General features: G+C 37.1%; 1 protein-coding gene across 2 annotated transcripts in view; it reads left to right on the forward strand.

Annotated features, from left to right (window-relative positions):
• The window catches only part of LOC134649397 (uncharacterized), a 31,691-nt gene that overhangs the window by 2,175 nt on the left and 10,383 nt on the right, over positions 1–19,133 (forward strand). For both annotated transcript variants that reach the window (XM_063504146.1, XM_063504145.1), the window contains exons 2-4: positions 87–144; positions 16,206–16,353; positions 17,737–17,867. In XM_063504146.1, coding sequence (XP_063360216.1) covers positions 99–144; positions 16,206–16,353; positions 17,737–17,867 — 325 coding nt within the window. In that variant the 5' untranslated portion in view covers positions 87–98. The remainder of the gene's footprint in view (positions 1–86; positions 145–16,205; positions 16,354–17,736; positions 17,868–19,133) is intronic.

Here is a 19,133-nt window from a genome sequence, read left to right on the forward strand (position 1 = left end):
GACCGGACTGAAAAGGTTAGGAACCACTGCCTTAGCAACTATTGCTTCTGACTGTACCTACATAATGTTTTTTTCATTTGTTTTAGTATCCTGATGAGATGGCGCGGTACCAGTTTCTTTGTTTAATCGCAGCAGCTGCATTCGGTGAGTTTTTGTTGTTTCTATAAATGCTACAGATCATTTATCATAACATAAGGCACGTATGCTGCTGTTCAACTTTTATGGTTATCTAAACCAGTCAGCGGACAAGTCTATAAATTTTCAGACAATAGGATAATAACTTTGTTTCATTTAAGTATACCTTACCTATACATAATTTTATGTGTAGATATATATATTTTAACATTTAAGTGTTTACCTTTTTAAATTTCTAATTGATCTGATTGATCTGTTTTAGTGTTAAGAATATTTTGCGATACCCTACCAGGGTTCATGGGCCTAAGCCCTAAATGTTACCATGTAATGTAAAAGTAGGTACCTATACTTGTATACAAATAAAGCTCTCTCCTCTATCTTTATCTCTAAAGTTACAAGGTGCTCGTCGCAGAAAAAGTGTAGGTATACTAATGGCGATGAATCGACCACTCTACCTCGCCCCATCTTAATCGCTATTTTAAATCTTAAATGTTATTCATACATTCCTATTCATAGACTTAAAGAAAATGTAAAGCTCGTAGTAATCTAATCAGAGAACAGAATATTAGAACAAATTATCCGCGGTCTCTGCTCTGTTTACCTTCGGAAACAAAAATTCTTTACCAATATAATACCAACCCAATGTGGACGACAATACTTACACTCATTGGTGGGCATCCAAGCGGTGCTCTAATGCAATGGTTGCATTGCATTTACTCGTAGCATCAAATTGGATAGATGCATCTCATCAGTTTTTGTCTCATATTTCCAAATTTCAAATTCAAACAGAATTCTACTGGCTCTTTACGACCGTTTCGCGCTTTAGAGAATAGGAGAGATACGTCTTTGGGCGTTATTTTTTTAAGTTGTCCCATACACTTTTTTTTCAAATTTGGGATTTTTTATGTTATTTATACTCAGTATCACGAGCTCTTTCTATCCTATACGTTTACCATCAGTTTGTCACTGACATAAACGCAGTCGAGAACGTAATTTACTTTCTATACATCCCGTTTGCACGAATATGCGAGTGCGAGCGAGATGTATAGAAAGTATATTACGTTCTCGACGGCGTTTATGTCAGTGACAAACTGATGGTAACCGTACTAATAGGAGAAAAAAAGTGTCCTAAGGATTTTATTTCCATTCCGTCACCATTTTTCATAGACTTTGTATGGCGGTCGCGGAATGGAAAGATCGAAAAATGTATGAAAATTTTGGGACACTTTTTTTCTCCTATTAGGATAGAAAGAGCTCGTGATTCTCAGTAGAAATAACATAAAAAATCCCAAATTTGAAAAAAAAGTGTAGGGGACTACTTTAAAAAAAACGCCCCTTTACGTCACTTCGATCTGGTAAAGCGGCTCCGCAACTCTAATGACTCGATTATCGGTATCTTCTGAGAACGTGGGCGTGATTCATACAGCCGCCGTTTCCTGTTTGAGATCGGTCACAGTAGTCTGTGCCCCCCACTGGCATATTGGGCAAGCCACTACCGATAAATTACAGGCTGTTCATATTATACACAAGGTTCTAACCTAAGGCACGTATGCAAAACAAATGATGAAACATTTTGATACAGCCCAAAATTACATTTTATTTGGACCCTTAAAATAAAAGTCACTCACGGACCTAGAACAACCCTATTTTGCTTGCCAATTTATGATTAACTTTTGGGAAAGACAGCTTCTGTTTTTGTGCGTGTGTGTTACCCCTTATAGTTTTACTAACTCGTGTACCACTAGGGAAAAATTATCGCGAATTGTGTGCCATAGCGATGACCAATGCCAAGAATAACTAGATTTTCATTACAATTAGGGTGCATTGGGGTTTATCCGAAGCCGGGGTAATTTTGAAAATGGCAAATATCTACTAAACCAGAAACACTTTCTACTGTAGCAACAGTACGCAAGATGCCATGTAAGCGTTGCAGTGGCGTATTCAATATAAATAATATAATACCTTACATTGGCTTTCGGAAAATGTTTTAATGTTTTCTTCCATAAATTGTATTTGTAGGCGATGTATAAATGTATATGCGCTTGTGCTTTAACCACGAGTCGTTTATTAGCCTCAGCCAATGCCCTTTTACGGAAACGATCATGGACGGATCACGTTTCCCCTGGGCAACGACAAATGTCCGAGGCACGACACTCGTGTATGTCCCTGTCCCTACCTTGGAGGATATAACCAACGGAGTACCCATTAACGCGTTCCTCTCTGTCGAAACTCTATGATTAATGGTCATACACATTGTATGGACTGATGTAAATCTGACATTGCTATTTTTAAGTATACATTTGACGTGCCCCTCCCCCGCAAAAATCGGCAGACTGTTTTGTACAGAAATTTACGGACAACGCGTCTCCATTTGGTTATATCCTCCAAGGTCCGCACTTTTAAGCTGTTTACTGGTGGTGGTACCTTTATCTCTGGCACTCACGATGGACCTGCATTCTAGAATCTAGAATGAAGTAAAGTTAACGAGAAATTAGGTCACACTGGCGCTCATTATATAATACTTAACTGGCGGACTGTTAATTACTTAGTCTTATAAAATGTTTTAGTAATAGTAATATAAAATAACCCTTCGTGCGATGTCGCCATAGAGGTCAGGCTTCAGTCAACTAGTTATGTTTATTTACTACCATGTACGACGCCAATACTGTTAATTGATCTTGAACCTTATCGCAAAGATCTAAAGTCTACCGATGGTCAGTTTAGAACGTTGATGCTAGTAGGTAAAGTTACATTCTTACATTGTATTAGACATAAATTACAGAGCGTATACGGGCGGGATCAATATACTATGTTGTGTAGGTAATAAACTTCAGGTAAATACATTTTGCCTTTTATTCCTTTAACATATACATTGTACACTTTCCTTAGTTTTGTTTTGAATTTTATTGAGATGTCTATTCTAACCATGATCTCTAATCAAGATCAATTTCTTATACTCTGGACTCGAACTACAATGAACATGTTCTGATAAATTGAAATCAAAAGCGGACTAAATACTAATGATTATAGGGCGTTTGATTTCACGAAATTACAATAATTATTTAATTTAAATAACGAATAATCTATCGATGAATAGGTACTCACTTTATTTTTTTCCAATCAGAATTTATTAGGTACATCACTAACATCACGGCTCAACATTTCGCCATAAAACAATAGTTGTAATACTTGTAATTGTAAACTAAACTGAGTCAACGTCAAACTAATGATTAGGTTTACGTAAAATAAATTACTATACTTGGTCAACCAGATCTTGACAGTAGAAAATGGCGGCAAATTTGAAAAATGTAGGCGCGAAGGGATGTCGTCCCATAGAAAATTTGAATTTCGCGCCTTTTTTTACTGACAAGATTTGGTTGACCAGCTATAGGTACAGTCGCCATATATTATATCTATGAATGAAAGGTGGCCGGAATACTTAACTGTAGGTATATATATTTACATATGACATCAGTAACAAGTCCCTTACATGAAGTTATACCCGCTCGTAAATGTCACATTAATATTTTAAAGCCTTCAGTTGCTGCTCTAACCCCATGGGGTATAAAGATAGCGCGTGTTAAACACGTATGTATGAACGTACACGTACGGATTTAACATGCGAAGCGGCGATGGAAAATAAAAATACATTATATTTACTAAGTAGGTACACAGGCAGTTCGCTAACATAGAGGAGACACATACAGTGCAATTTTAGTGCGCTCATACCAATGCAATATTTCAAATATCAACGGATTTTTCATTTTGACCCCATTCGCCCTGTGACCCGATTCGCCTCGGTCTACCCTACCTGACAGCTACGTGGGTATACTTACTCGTAAGTTGGGGCACTTACTTAAGTAACTTACACAAACATAATTCACATAATATAAGTAGGTATAGTAGGCTATATGGTATATCTTCACTATTTCATGTTCATGGGAGCTGAATAAGTAGGTGTACCTAATGTAATGAATCATACATCCACCGTACAATATATCATTATCACTATATCTACTAGGTAAGTATAATAGTCAAATTTACATACACTCGGTGACGCAAAATAAGTGAAGCAATCCTCATTCACGGCTGACTCATACCATTATGTTCTACTCTACTACGACAGACAGAAATTATTCACGGCTGTCCGTTTTGTCCGAGATCAGGATATTAGCATGTTCGGAATAAACCATTACCCGGCCGTAATATTTAGCTTTAACCTTTTGAGCGAGTAAAATAATAATAAGCGAGTATAATAGAGAATAGTGTATAATTATAAAACATACTACGATATTTTAATGGACTTACCTATCGTTGGAGATGTTTTGGGATAAGTAGCGTATGAAGGTTGATGTATTACTTTCTTTTCTATTTTTTTCTACTACTGGGGGGGTCATGCCATACTAACCCGCAAGGTAGAACCTATAGTTAGTTATCCGTTTGGCTGGGCATGCATGGGCAACAGAATTTCGGCTAAAATTATAACTTGTTTCTTATATGTTAGTTGTTAGCATGTATACATGCGCGTTTCATTATTCATTAATCACATCTTGGTTCTTTGACTTATTTTACGATGATATCACCGGCAATCGGAAAATAAACCCATCGTGTGTAAATAAACCCGTGATTAATTCTTTAAAAAAAACAGATGTAATAGGTACCATTTACTATTTTTTATGATAGGCATTACCTACTTAGGAAGCAAACGAGCTGACGAATCGCCTGATGGCAACCGATTACCTACAGAAAACAATGGGGTAAGATAAACATTGGGGCAAAATGAACACTGGTAGAGAATCCTTATAAGTATAATACCTACCAAATATTATGTATATATATATATATATACCTAAGTAACCGGTATTACCTACCACTCTTAACAGCACTTAGCGTATTACTTATATTCGCACCTACTCACTACTTTTACTCATCGGTAGTCTGTGCTTAAACGGGAGCTCTAGGTCAGTGGATTAACGTTAAAAATAAATCCAACACTTCAAGTGAAACGTTACTAAATGCTTATCGAAAAAAAAGAATGGCTTTCTCCCTCACACGGTCGCACCCACTCGTCTGACCCACTTAAGTCGAGTAAATTTACCTCCTATTTCTGGTATCTCAATATTATCTCTGTAAATAATAATATACATTAAGAGGAAAGTGGATGCTTCTCCATATAAACGTAATCCTTATTTTCCTCCCACAATATTTTCACACAATTTGATTGTCGATTTTTTAAATTATGAAGGCTTCCAAAGATCCTATATTCACATTTTTTTGCTCCTACCTCATAATTAATACATAAAAAAACTAAGGGGCATATGGGTGGTAACTTAGGGGGTAATGTATTTTCCATAATGTCAATATCCAGAGGAAAATGGGAACCACGTTTGTCTGGGGAACTGGTCGTCAAAGTTTCTCTTAAGTTCCATTAAAACTGTTGGTTCTTTATTCATAACTTGGTATGTAAGAGGCTCTAGCTGTATTTACATATACCGATAGTCGGATGTTTTATTTACGCTCAATGGCGAAGTAAGAATTAAATTAACATAGTTAGCCTTGACAATTGGTGGAACTCGTTTACCGGGATGGAAAAATTAATGTCATTTATCACGTTGCTTATTTGACTTATAGCGGTAAATATTTATTTAAACAATAGTTACGAATTTTCCGTTAGTATTTTTTAGTAATTACTATTACGATGTTGATTAAGTGCTCATATAAGTCGACGGAAAACTTCCAAACTTTTGAAATCTAGGTACTACCTACTTGAATATATCTCCAAAAAATTCCTACGAGGAATTAAATTTCCTATTTATGAAAAATGTACCACTTTTTTGGAACCAATAAAAAATCTTTCGAAACTTGCACAATTGTAGGTTTACTTTCCATTGTTTCCTTTAATATTTTTGTTGAAAACGTCTATTGTATTTTACCATTTCTCTCGTTTCTTGCAATGTCATAATGACTCTTAATCTGCCTTATAGAATTTATGCTAGCGAGCTTAATATAATGGATACTCAGGTAACCCGTCTTGCCGAAATTTAGAGAAAAATCGAGAACTTGTGAGCGTACAAACTGACATTCGTTCTGCCTCGTTACCAAAGAATTAAATTGAAGATAACATCTCTTCAAACCGATTAGTAAGATTTCGTGGGATTGTAAACCATTCAACACAAGCAATTTTGAGAGAATCTCATCTGAGGGTTTGCCGCGAACATCGAAATATGACTTTTTATCTGTCTCTATCGCACTTGCATATTCTAGCGATAGAGAGGCCTGAGGCCATTGTATGACCATTATTTTGTAATAGCCAAAACACATGGGTTTAGCTTAGCGGTGCTGGTCGTTATATGATTTTCCGGCAATCAAAAAAGCGGCCAAGTGCGAGTCGGACTCGCCCATGAAGGGTTCCGTATTTAGGCGATTTATGACGTATAAAAAAAAACTACTTACTAGATCTCGTTCAAACCAATTTTCGGTGGAAGTTTACATGTTAATGTACATCATATATTTTTTTTAGTTTTATCATTCTCTTATTTTAGAAGTTACAGGGGGGGGACACACATTTTACCACTTTGGAAGTGTCTCTCGCGCAAACTATTCAGTTTAGAAAAAAATGATATTAGAAACCTCAATATCATTTTTGAAGACCTATCCATAGATAACCCACACGTATGGGTTTGATGAAAAAAAAAATTTTTGAGTTTCAGTTCGAAGTATGGGGAACCCCAAAAATGTATTGTTTTTTTTTTTCTATTTTTGTGTGAAAATCTTAATGCGGTTCACAGAATACATCTACTTACCAAGTTTCAACAGTTCTTATAGTTTCGGAGAAAAGTGGCTGTGACATACGGACGGACAGACAGACGGACAGACAGACGGACAGACAGACAGACAGACATGACGAATCTATAAGGGTTCCGTTTTTTGCCATTTGGCTACGGAACCCTAAAAAGCTAAACTCGAATGGCAAAAAAAAGAAGTTTCAAAATATAAGTACCTAATCCGTAGTCAAGTTATAGTTTCTCAAAGGTTTTACTTGTTATTTGTCACTCACAAACTCGAATTTCTTTATTACTAGTAGAGTCTAAATGTAATACAGATCTCTGGACTAAAGGACAGGGGCTACCGCGAAAACCGAAATTCGCAAATTGCGCAGATCTTTCTCTTTTACTCCAATGAAGGCGTAATTGGAGTGACAGAAAAATACCCGCCCTGAGTCCTGAGGGGACTCTTTATTGTCATCATCATTGCACGCTTGAAATTTCTAATCAACCAGTGTTTTTTTTTTTCTGTAATTGACTCCTAAAGTCCTGAGTTCCTGACGCAGTTTAGGCTTGTAGAAAATACAGACCATAATTATTGGGTATATTATTTTATACATATACTTAAGACACAAATGCCCAATACTTTGGCTACATAAAGTCCTTAATATGTCCTTGGCAGTTGAAAAATCCTCTCATGAATCAGGTTTGCCTGCACGCGGAAACGGCCGTCTTCCGGCAGGTGGCGCTCGCGTCGCCATCGCACAATGGCTCTGGCAATCTGGATTACATTTATCTTTTTTATAGCGAGAAATGCCCATTTTAGTCGAATACGACGAAGCTAAGGGAGAAGGAGTGGGGGGAGGTTATTAGTGTAACCTATGTGGCTACCACCAGTTTGGCACTGACATAAACGCCATCGAGAACGTAATTTACTGTCGATGCATCTCGCTCGTACTCGCATACTAGTGCGAGCGAGATTTAATGAACGTAAATTACGTTCTCGATAGCGTATATGTCAGTTTTGACAGTGTCAATGACTCATGGTACGGGCTCTAATTACTAAGACTCTGGCCACGCTAACTTTGCTGAAACTTGGCACTTATAAGAATGCATACCTATTCAAGTAGTACTTGGCGTGGAAAACTTAGCGTGGTCCGACTCTACAGCCGATACTAATACCGTATTTAGCCGATTTTCATAATATAGAGTCTATCAAATCGTTTTTGTGGGTCGGGTGTCATAAGGGGGGTATATTTTTAACCGTCAACTTCAATTACTGCTGGGTGCAGGCCCCCTCTCATCTTTCAAGATTCCTCTTCTTGAACGCAACAAGAAAGTTTTGAATTGATCACTGATCTAACCTCGTACTAGATAAAGCTCCTGCGTTAAAGTGAACGTGGATTATAATATCAGGATCTCTTATGCAATAACAAGGTACGTTGCCAAAGCAGAACGTAGGTAGACCCTGTGCAATACGACAAGACTTTCCTATCGCGATTAATCTAAATCGATTTATAAATCGATTCTCGGGTTACAGGTCAATTACTCGAGTCTCGATAGCTCGCACAAATTATCAGATTAACGAACTGATTGGATTGCAACCACCTTGAAAATAGACAATGACAATTGATCGCTCAGATAAAGTGTTATTCACATCGCTGGGGTGAACAATACCTAGTGAGTGTAAAGTTCCAATTACATTTAACGGCTTTTTTGTACCTTTTGGGGCAAATGAATGAATGAAAGAAAGTCTATATATTTTTCCCTTTGAGTCGGTCCAGCCAATCACTATCGGAAGTAATACTAATATACCTATCTACCCGCCATTAAGCTAGATAGCTAGTAGCTATTAGCTAGCTCTTTGGAACCTAAACCTTGATATTGGACCTTAAGGGGGTTTAACTTACAACTAAACTAGTACCTAAACACTAAAGACACAATCAGGGAAGAAAAACGGTAATTTATAGGATTCGATGTTACATTTCTTGCACTTGCATTGCATCCACCTAAGCTCGGTAAGCAAAGAGAACACACAGAAATTTACAATGTTGTAACAACTGCACTACACGTTATTGTTAAACAATAAAGTCCCGTACATTTTCCCGCGGCGCAATCGCGTAAAAAGTGTATCGCAATACGAAATACATTTCCGCAATACCTTGCAAGAAAACTAAAGAATCGTCCAATAAGAATAAGTAAACGGACGGGAAGCCTATTCGGCCTTATAACATCCTGATTTGATTTGACACTACTTAATCTACTCATCGACCGAAAACCGATTCCATTTCAGCTTGGGCATAAATGCTAACGTTATGCTTCTTTACATTTCGCATTTCACAACGATTGTAGTGAATTACTTGAGCAGGTTCTATAATTCTACTGACGGATATTTTTGTCTATTCAATTTTATGGAAATAGTATATAAACTTCAAAATAGCGGAGCCATGGGGGTTCGCGAGTTTTGCAGCTAACAGAGCCACTGGTGTCAATCCAAGTTGAGATTTTCAAACTCCGAATATGTTTCTAAACTAAGTGATTGAATCCTGAAGGAAGCAGTGACAGCCTAATGGCGACCATTACGGATAAGGCTCCACTAAACCAATTACATGTAATAGCTCGCGATAAGTGAGTAAAGTCGTAAACTTGAAAACGAGTCTCGTTTTACTTTCGAATAAAGAATCCTGATAACTATACGTTGCCGTCAATGGTTGTGGAATTAACTTTCCGCTAAGGTTTTTTCAAGACATTGTATAGGTAGTACAACACATATGAAGTTCAAATCTATATATATAAATGCACGTGTCCTGACTGATTGACTGACTGACTGACTGACTGACTGACTCATCAACGTAGAGCCGAAACTACAAATGCTAGAAAGTTGAAATTTGGACACTAGGTTGCATTTATAAAACGTATAAGAGCTAAGGAGCGATTTTGAGAAATTCAACCCCTAAGAGGGTTAAAAAGGGGATGAAAGTTTGTATGGGGTTCAAGTTTTATTTTGAGCTAGGAAATTGAAACTTTGTAAAAATGTACTATATTAAAAAACAAGAAAATTAATTTCTGCGTTTTCGTAAATTCATCCCCCAAGGTGGTGAAAAAGGGGATGAAAGTTTATATGGAGATCAAATATTTTTGTGAGTGTTGGACTTGAAACTTTGTATATGGGGATATTATTATAAGACGGGAAAACTAATTTCAGCGTTTTTAAAAATTCATCCCCCAAGGTGGTAAAAAAGGGGTTGTAAATTTGTACGGAGATCAAATATTTTTGAGAGTGCGGGACTTGAATCTTTGTATTTGGGGATATTATTAAAATACAGGAAAAGTGATTTCAGCGTTTTGTAAAATTCATCCCCTAACAGGGTTAAACAGGGGTTGAAAGATTGAATCCATTACAAATGCTTTGAAACTTCTTAGAAAGGCATAATAGCCGATGACAAAAAAAAGTAATTGCGACGTTTTAGGTAATTCAACCTCTAAGGGGGTAAAGAAGGGGATGAAACTTTGTCCTGGGGTGCAAATTTTATTTTAAGCTAGGACCTTGAAACTTCGTAAAAAGGTATTAAATTAAAAAACAAGAAAATTAATTTCTGCGTTTTCGAAAATTCATCCCCCAAGGTGGTGAAAAAGGGGTTGAAAGTTTGTATGGAGATCAAATATTTTTGTGAGTGTTGGACTTGAAACTTTGTATATGGGGATATTATTATAAGACAGGAAAAGTAATTTCAGCGTTTTTGAAAATTCATCCCCTAACAGGGTTAAAAAGGGGTTGAAAGTTTGAATCCATTACAAATGCTTTGAAACTTCTTAGAAAGGCATAATAGCCGATGACAAAAAAAAGTAATTGCGACGTTTTAGTTAATTCAACCTCTAAGGGGGTAAAAAAGGGGATGAAACTTTGTCCTGTGGTGCAAATTTTATTTTAAGCTAGGACCTTGAAACTTCGAAAAAAGGTATTAAATTAAAAAACAAGAAAACTAATTTCAGCGTTTTTAAAAACTCATCCCCCAAGGTGGTAAAAAAGGGGTTGAAAATTTGTACGGAGATCAAATATTTTTGAGAGTGCGGGACTTGAATCTTTGTATTTGGGGATATTATTAAAATACAGGAAAAGTAATTTCACCGTTTTGTAAAATTCATCCCCTAACAGGGTTAAACAGGGGTTGAAAGTTTGAATCCATTACAAATGCTTTGAAACTTCTTAGAAAGGCATAATAGCCGATAACAAAAAAAAGTAATTGCAACGTTTTTTGGAAATTCAACCCCTAAGGGGGTTAAAAAGGGATTAAAGTTCGTCTTAGGGTGCAAATTTTATTTAAAGCTAGGAACTTGAAACTTCGTAAATAGGTAGTTAGGTAGTAGGTTTTATTAAAAGGACATGAAAATCTTCTAAGGGGGTTTAGAGGGATTACATCGAGGACAATTTTATTCAGTTAGGGGCTTGAAACTTCGTAGGTTGTGAAAGACAAGTCTCATGCGTCGTATAATATTAATAATTAAGAAATGATTAACCGTCCTACCGCAATCTCTTGCTGCATAATGTTCTAAGCTAATGTAGAATATATAACCACCAATATACAAATCCACGCGTACGAAGTCGCGGGCAACAGCTAGTATGGATATATATAGGTTTTTAAACGATCGAATCTGATGCTGCTGTCTGTGGCTTAGGGACCGGCAACGGCAACCGTTTACGTTTTCAATTGTTTTTACCGTCGTGGTATAAAAAGTTAGGTAAAATAAATTTACGATTTGCTTAGGTATACTTTATTACATAATATATTTTATATTTAATACATTGACATAGATAATGATAGAGACTCTTTTCCACTAAGGTAGGTATCTTCTAAGTAGACTGCTTGACACTCTTGGCAGTTGGTACTGGGAGGTACTTAGTATAGAATAAATAAAGTACCTATTGGAAATACTGAACAGACGCAAGATGTTTTCATACTTATATTTTCTTACCCAGAAAACACTTCCATTGGCAACACAATTTCTCGAAAAATAAGCTTTAATAGGTATAAGTACTCAATTTTCACAACTGGCCATACATATGTTCGCCATGTCACAAGCCGTCAAGAAAACCGGTCGAATCGGCCCCCAGCTATAATTCAACAGTGTCAAAGGATGATTCATACATCACATTACCAATTCACACATGTCATACGTGAACCATGGGTTAGGTAGGTACATTAAATGTAACCGGATTTAAGAACCGTTAAGCTAACGACCTGATTGGGGTATCGGGATTGTTTGCTTGCTGATAACTTGTAGCACTAACAATAAGTAGGTGCGTTGGGGTGAATTTGAAAATGAATTAAATTCAATAATTCCAAAATATAGTACGAATGCTATAAGCCCTGCCGATCAGCGCGGTGGTTTTCAAGTAGAAGGTAATTTAGGTAGAACTAAAATCTAGTCCCTACCTACTAATATCGTCGCTATACTTACTCAACCTCATATCTGCAACAATCATTTGATGGAAATGTCACTTTCATTCGGAATACGGGTGTTTTTGTCATCAAATGAGTGTTGCAGATACGAGGTTGAGTAAGTATAGCGGCGATATGTATTTATATAAATGTGAAAGTAACTCTATCTGTCACCTTTTCACTCTTAAATAAAGTCACAGGCAGAAGCTAATAAGTTACAATATACTTTTCACCTCAGCAGCTCGAACAAGGGTACTTTGATTCTTAGTTAGTTAGTTAGTGTTTCTGGGCATTTTCCGCAAATCGACAACCATTGTGCCTATTTTGCGTGAAACGAGGTGGCGCTACTGTAACCACCCCAGCTCCTCCATGAAACCTAGCAGTGTTTTCAGGTTGCTGACTGCCTCTTTTAGTGTGCTCGGAGTTCCTAGGTATTTGTTCCTGTATGTTTCTACCTGTTTGCAGTCTAGGAGTATGTGTTTTGTTGTTTCCTCTTCTTCCATGCATGCTCTGCACAAGGGGCTGTCCGTTTTACCCATATTGTGTAGGTGTTTGTTTAGTGTGTTATGTCCTGTGATAAGTGTCATTTTGTCTCACTGAGTGAGACAAAATGATATTCAATTGACCTTTATAGTAAAATGTCATTTCAACATGCGGGATCTAATACAAGTTCGAAATACTTGGGTTCTATTATCTCTGTCCCTTTCACACTGTCAGCAAAAAGAAACAGATAAAAAAAAGTAAAAACGACATTCAACGGTATATTCACGGTTTATAATAGACCCCCGAATGTAATTAATTAATAAAAATAATGTTTAAGATTTGATACAAACTGATAAAATACAATATTTTAGGTATTTTATTGTACAATTAAAATAATGAACTCAAAAAATACACAGATCATCACGCAAAATTAATTATTTTACTTTTAAGAATAATCTACCATAGTTGACATATAGTACGTATCCGCAATTCGGACTGTATCTTACAAAGATTTTTTTTACAAAAAAAGTTGTCGATTGAAGTGTCGGTTGATGTTTGTTATTTCCATATTATTTTACTGAAATTTATTATTACGTTTTGTTTTTCTGTTACATTGCGGTAATTAAACTTAATTGTTTGTATATCTTAAGAAAACATGAGTGCAGGTATTAAGTGATGAAGAAGGATTACATTTTTCAAGTTGTCTAATAGGTATGTTCTCACTGCTTAGGTGAAAAATGTTGTGTACTACACGAGATCAAAGTTATTTACATCTCGTGCGCTTTTGGGTCCCTTACTACGCTCAAGATTCTAAATTAGATTCTATTCTTTTTATATTCTATTATAGAATCTTTCGCTTGCACGGGACTCAAAATAAGCACTCGAAGAAATATCAAACTTTGATCTCTTGTTGTACAAATAACTATTTTAATGTTTGTTTTTTCATGTTTCGGGCCCTTCGGGGCCAATAGCGACTAAAAATTCAAGTGAGTGAAACCGTTGTCGTATTTATAAACAGTTTAATATGCTTTTTAGTTACTATTTAAGCATAATACTAATAGATATAGGCCTTAAACCGCGCTGGACTCTACAAAATCCTTAACACAAGCCTTAAAACGCACCGGACTCCTTCTACTATTTCCATAAAGAGTCAGCGGCCAGTTGTAATAGAGTCTGTTCGGAAAGAGAAGAGTCGTGGAATATATGTTGTACCCCATACATTCCACGACTCTTCTCTTTCCGAACTTATCCCAATGAACCTAAATACCATATTTACCAGTAAAAAGGCCATATTTGACTCAACACGACCGTATGTGTCTGTCTACTGTCTAAGCAGTCTATGTAAATATCAAAAGTAATAAGGTGTTTGTAACTGCTTTCGGTTTCGTTTCTTGTACTTGACATTGAATCTTATTCTTTAACAAATAGAGTCGGATTTTGAATACTTGATTCTAAACTAAAATACAATAGTATTGCGAGTAATGTTTACTTGCACCAAATATTTTAGACGATAATGTATAAGTTAAGAAATAAAATTACATATTTTCAAAATGCTTATGTACTTTTACAGTGATGTTGTAGCCCCGAAATAATTTGCAGTTTTACATAATTATTATGCTGAATTAATTAAGAGTATAGGTACTTATTTTATTAAAGAGAAAACGTAAGGCCATAAAGGAAAGAAGGCCGTGGCCCTCGAGTGTGAATGCAAAAAATGTTAACGGTAGTTTTTTGATGCATCCAGTAACTTTTGTTTGAAAGACTCATTATTTGTAATTAATATTGAAAATACTTAAAGAAGTTTACTAATTTAGTTAGTTATAGTATCTTTAAACTTACCTACTGTTTTTGTACTTATTTAGTATTTATATCAAACTGTTTTTTTACCCGCTTCCCTCATCGAATGTTATTACGTTTTTATTTACCTACATAATATATATACATAAGTACCTAGTTAAATTAAAATGATGTATTACCCGTCTCCGTTGGCCTTCATGTTTGAATGACGGCCAATTTTACAAATGTATCAAGGAAGTAAGTAGGTATTATAACTTAGTTCCGTAAACTATCTTAGAAGGATCGTACCTAGAAATAACTTCCCTACGTAAAGTTATGTTTAACTACTTCCCAGAGACGACTATAAAATCGTGTACTTTACCGTAGGCATAATATATGGTAAAGGTACAATAGATAGTGACTTCACAACTCACAATTTAACGTTTGTTGTGTACTGTAAGTACAGTCACAATCACAACTCACAATTTAACGTTTGTTGTGTACTGTAAGTACAGTCACAATCAACAGTAGCGGATGAAACAACGCGCTTCCAAATCTAGACGAGTTAGATTTCTACAGTTCGCGTTCAAAAGTATGTTATAATCTAACTGTTCTAATATATAGGTATAAAGACATCTTTTTTTGCTATGCTATTTTACAATGACCTTTTGATGCTGACTGTACTACCTTTGTAATACAAAAGGTGTACAAAAGTAATAACAGCAATACTCTTAACACCAGTGAACCTTATGTCTTTGGAATAAGGTTTACCAATTGTCTAGTAACAGTGCAGACGGCAAGAAATCGTACAAAAAACGTAGGTAAGTGTAGGTAGGTACCTAATTACTACGTATGTTCTCAAATCGTAGTAGTTAGGAAAGAGTCCCTTCATTCGGGGTTATTATTTGTAATGTACCATCACGCTCCGCGATCGTTGCGCCGTTCAGGGTCCTGGCTAAATTGGTTGTTCAATACTTACGCTATAGAATTTCCAATTTAGCAAGAACCCTAAAGTCTATTTTTTTATTCGGTAGACTGAAATGACAGTTAATTGTATGGACATGAAATGTCATTTCATACTATTAACTGTCATTTCAGTCTACCGAATAAAAAAATAGACTTTAAATGGCATAACAATCCCGTGTGGTGACTACGAGGATAACCGCGATCTCATTCCCGTAAGAATCGAAACTTTCACCCCCTTAGGGGTTCCGGCGTGCGCGTGTAGACAACATGCAAATCGATTACGCTCCGTAGCGAATGAAACGCAACTGTCACTGTCGCACTAATATGGAAGAGTGATAGAGACACACGGCGTTTCATTGTCGTAGCGCAAGCGATTGTCACACTTCACAGGCACCCTGAAAATAAGGCTGCTTAATTAGAAATGGGTTTCACGAACTTGACTTATATCGACCGTTATATGAACCGTGATTACCTTTTGTTTTCGAGCTCCCGATATTTCGACGCAATTTCATGCATCTTGATGTTAACCGGTCGATATTAAGTCTAGTGAAACTAACCGTACGAATCATTCAAAACTGTTCACGAACTTGATTTCATAATAGTCAAATTGTTTATTTATTAGATTTTTCTATTGTTACAGCTCCCTTGACCTTGGCTGCATCAGCCCTCCAAGACAGTACGTTGCCCAACTTGCCTCAAGAGGAAGAAGATAATAGCCGCTACAAGACTCTAGAAGCTAACGCCACCCTGCTCAAACTGCTGGTTAACGACAAGGATGGAGTCAGCAAGTGAGTAGGTCACTATGTTTAGACCGGGCTCAGCACGGTTCCATTTTTATCGACTATCGTTATGCCCGTCACTTTCGCACTTACATACTTGTTAGAATACGTGACAGGCATGGTGATAAAGGATAAAAATGCGACCGTGCTACTAGGGCAGGATAGCTCACTATCTAACGTACGTCAAGAAGAAGACAATAGAATTGTTGGTGCTCTTATAAAAGCAGAGGGTTTTCATAAGCTCACGCCACGTTTTCCTATCTGCAGCAAAACTTGACCTCACTCCTGAGGGGCAATCGCGAAAACCGAAATTCGCAAATTGCGGGGATCTTTCTCTTTTACTCCAATGAAGGCGTAATTAGAATGACAGAGAAAAATGCCCGCAATTTGCGAACTTCGATTTTCGCGGTTATAGCCCAGCTTACTTAAACACACTTAAGACTGTCCAAAGGCATACAGGAGAGCAGCAGCAGTCCTCCGTTTTCAGTTACACAGCTACTTGCGCCTATCCATTAATACATGATTTACTTGTATAGGCGCTTGCCATTCGAAGATTAACATACATAACGCTCTCAATGGCCGCAAATCCGAAGGATTTGAATTAAACAACACACTGATGACTATATAAAGGCATTTAACTGAGCTCTCAGAGCACATTGTTAGGTATTAAGCTCACGAGATTCCTTTCTCCCGTCCCTGACATAACGGCATCTCAGAACGGGAACGTGTCTTACGCACTTAATTGAATTGATTACAATGATCAGGCTTTCGAAATGTGCGCTTGCACGCTTCTTGTTAGGCGGCGATTGTTTTTCTAATAGATAAGTGTTAATTATTAATGAACTATTGTTAGCGGTACCTACATTGTTTTAAGTAGCTGAACCGGTATGTATGGATTGTGTGGTCAGCGGATAAAGCGATCGGCTTTTTTGGTTGGATTTAAATGTTAAAGAACTAATTTAGATTTTGATTATACCTACTAATTTCCTATAAGGTACTTAACACATTCTTTATTAACAAATACCCATGTTACATACATGGTGTTAGGTGTACGTACTAAATACGTAGGTACCTATTTCACATTGTAGTAAATAAAAATATTATTTAGATTTTTTCAATGGTTTTTATGGCATTTTTTGCCTGTGGACGGCACTTATTGAAAGAGAAGCTTTTTATACAAATCTGGACAAGCAAAGCGCGTGCCAAAAAGTACTTTGGTGAGGTGATGGATGATTTGAAATTTAAATTTCGTACAGTTGATGATAAAACTTTAGGTACCTACTTAGGTAGTAGACATAATAAGACACGAAATAAGTACCTATCCGGATCCGCGTAGTCTCGTTTTACCAATGAGAGAACGCGACCACAAGCATTCACTAACCTTTTCTCCAGGTCCGAGGTGTTCGATATGCTGCACTCGCGCGACGACAACGAGCAACACATCGACCTGCCTTCGTTTCCTGAGGACGAAGAAATCACGCGAGCAGACGGCCCGCCGGATTCGCAGGCAGAGTTCTTGCAAGGTACGTCTCTGGTGACAAGCTCGGGGTCCCAGTTCGACATACACTCGATAACGAAAAACACATCGGCTTACCTTCCTGTCTGGAGGAAGACAAATTAATCAGATCAGAATCACGCGCGCCGACGGCCCGCCTGACTCGCAGGTAGAGTTCTAGCATGATAGGTACGAGTAGTATGTCGTCGTCTTGAGGCCAAGCTAGTTTTTCCAAGATGTCACAGTAGTAGTAGGTACCCCAAACGGGGTGATAAAACTCCGCTGCGCCTGCTAAGAACACACGTTGTAATGAATGTAATAATCCCTACTTGTAGTTATAATAATCGCCTAGTCGCCACATTGGATCCACGCGCACGTTACAACCCCAGAGAACGTAATAAAGTAACCTGCCCTAATATCGACCACCCCTCTCAATTTCGACCACGTTCTTAATATAGATCACACAGCAATTATCATCATGCACCGGTCGTTTCAACTGCTTTTGACACAGTGTTGCAACAATAATCCGTCAGGGATGCAGTTAGGGTTGCCAGATGGTCGGGATTTGGCGGGATTCTCCCGATTTTTAGCATGTGTTCCCGATTCCCGACAAAGTGGAAATTAATGTCCCGAAAAACAGCTGCACGTTATAAAACAATAATTTCAAATTCCAAACTGTCGTCGAGCGAGCGAGCGATCCGTGTCGAGCGCATCAGCGTTATAAAAACGTCTATGGGCAGAGCAGTTTACGTAGTGCCAATAATGTAAAATATCGTTGTTTTTAATACAATTAGGTACTTTAATTTGAATGTTTTCTTTTTCCCGACTTAAGTCTCAAAATCCCGATTTTTTTTTATTTTTTCCCGATAATAATCGAACTCGATATATCTTTCAAGAACTACTTCACCGATTTACGGAATGACCTAAGTGGCATACGAACAGAAATAAGTGATCTCAAATCAACGAATGAGCAACTTCTACGCGAACAAAGCGTGCTTAAGGCAGAAGTAAATGACATCAAAACCTCCAATGATGCCACAACAAATAAAATAAACACATTGGAAAAGGATCTTTGCGAAGCGAAAAATACAATTACCTCATTATCATCGGATCTACTTATCAAGGAACAACAATGTCGTATCAACAACCTTGAAATTTCAGGCATACCGTTCTCAAAGGGTGAAAATTTAGACGTAATAATACGTAGTATTGCCACTAAGGTCGGCCTCACATTAACCCCGACTGATATAGATCATATTCATCGTGTGCAGCGCTTTAACCCTAAAAACATCAC

Source organism: Cydia amplana, chromosome 7 (genome assembly GCF_948474715.1).
Source record: "Cydia amplana chromosome 7, ilCydAmpl1.1, whole genome shotgun sequence".
NCBI lineage: Eukaryota > Metazoa > Arthropoda > Insecta > Lepidoptera > Tortricidae > Cydia > Cydia amplana.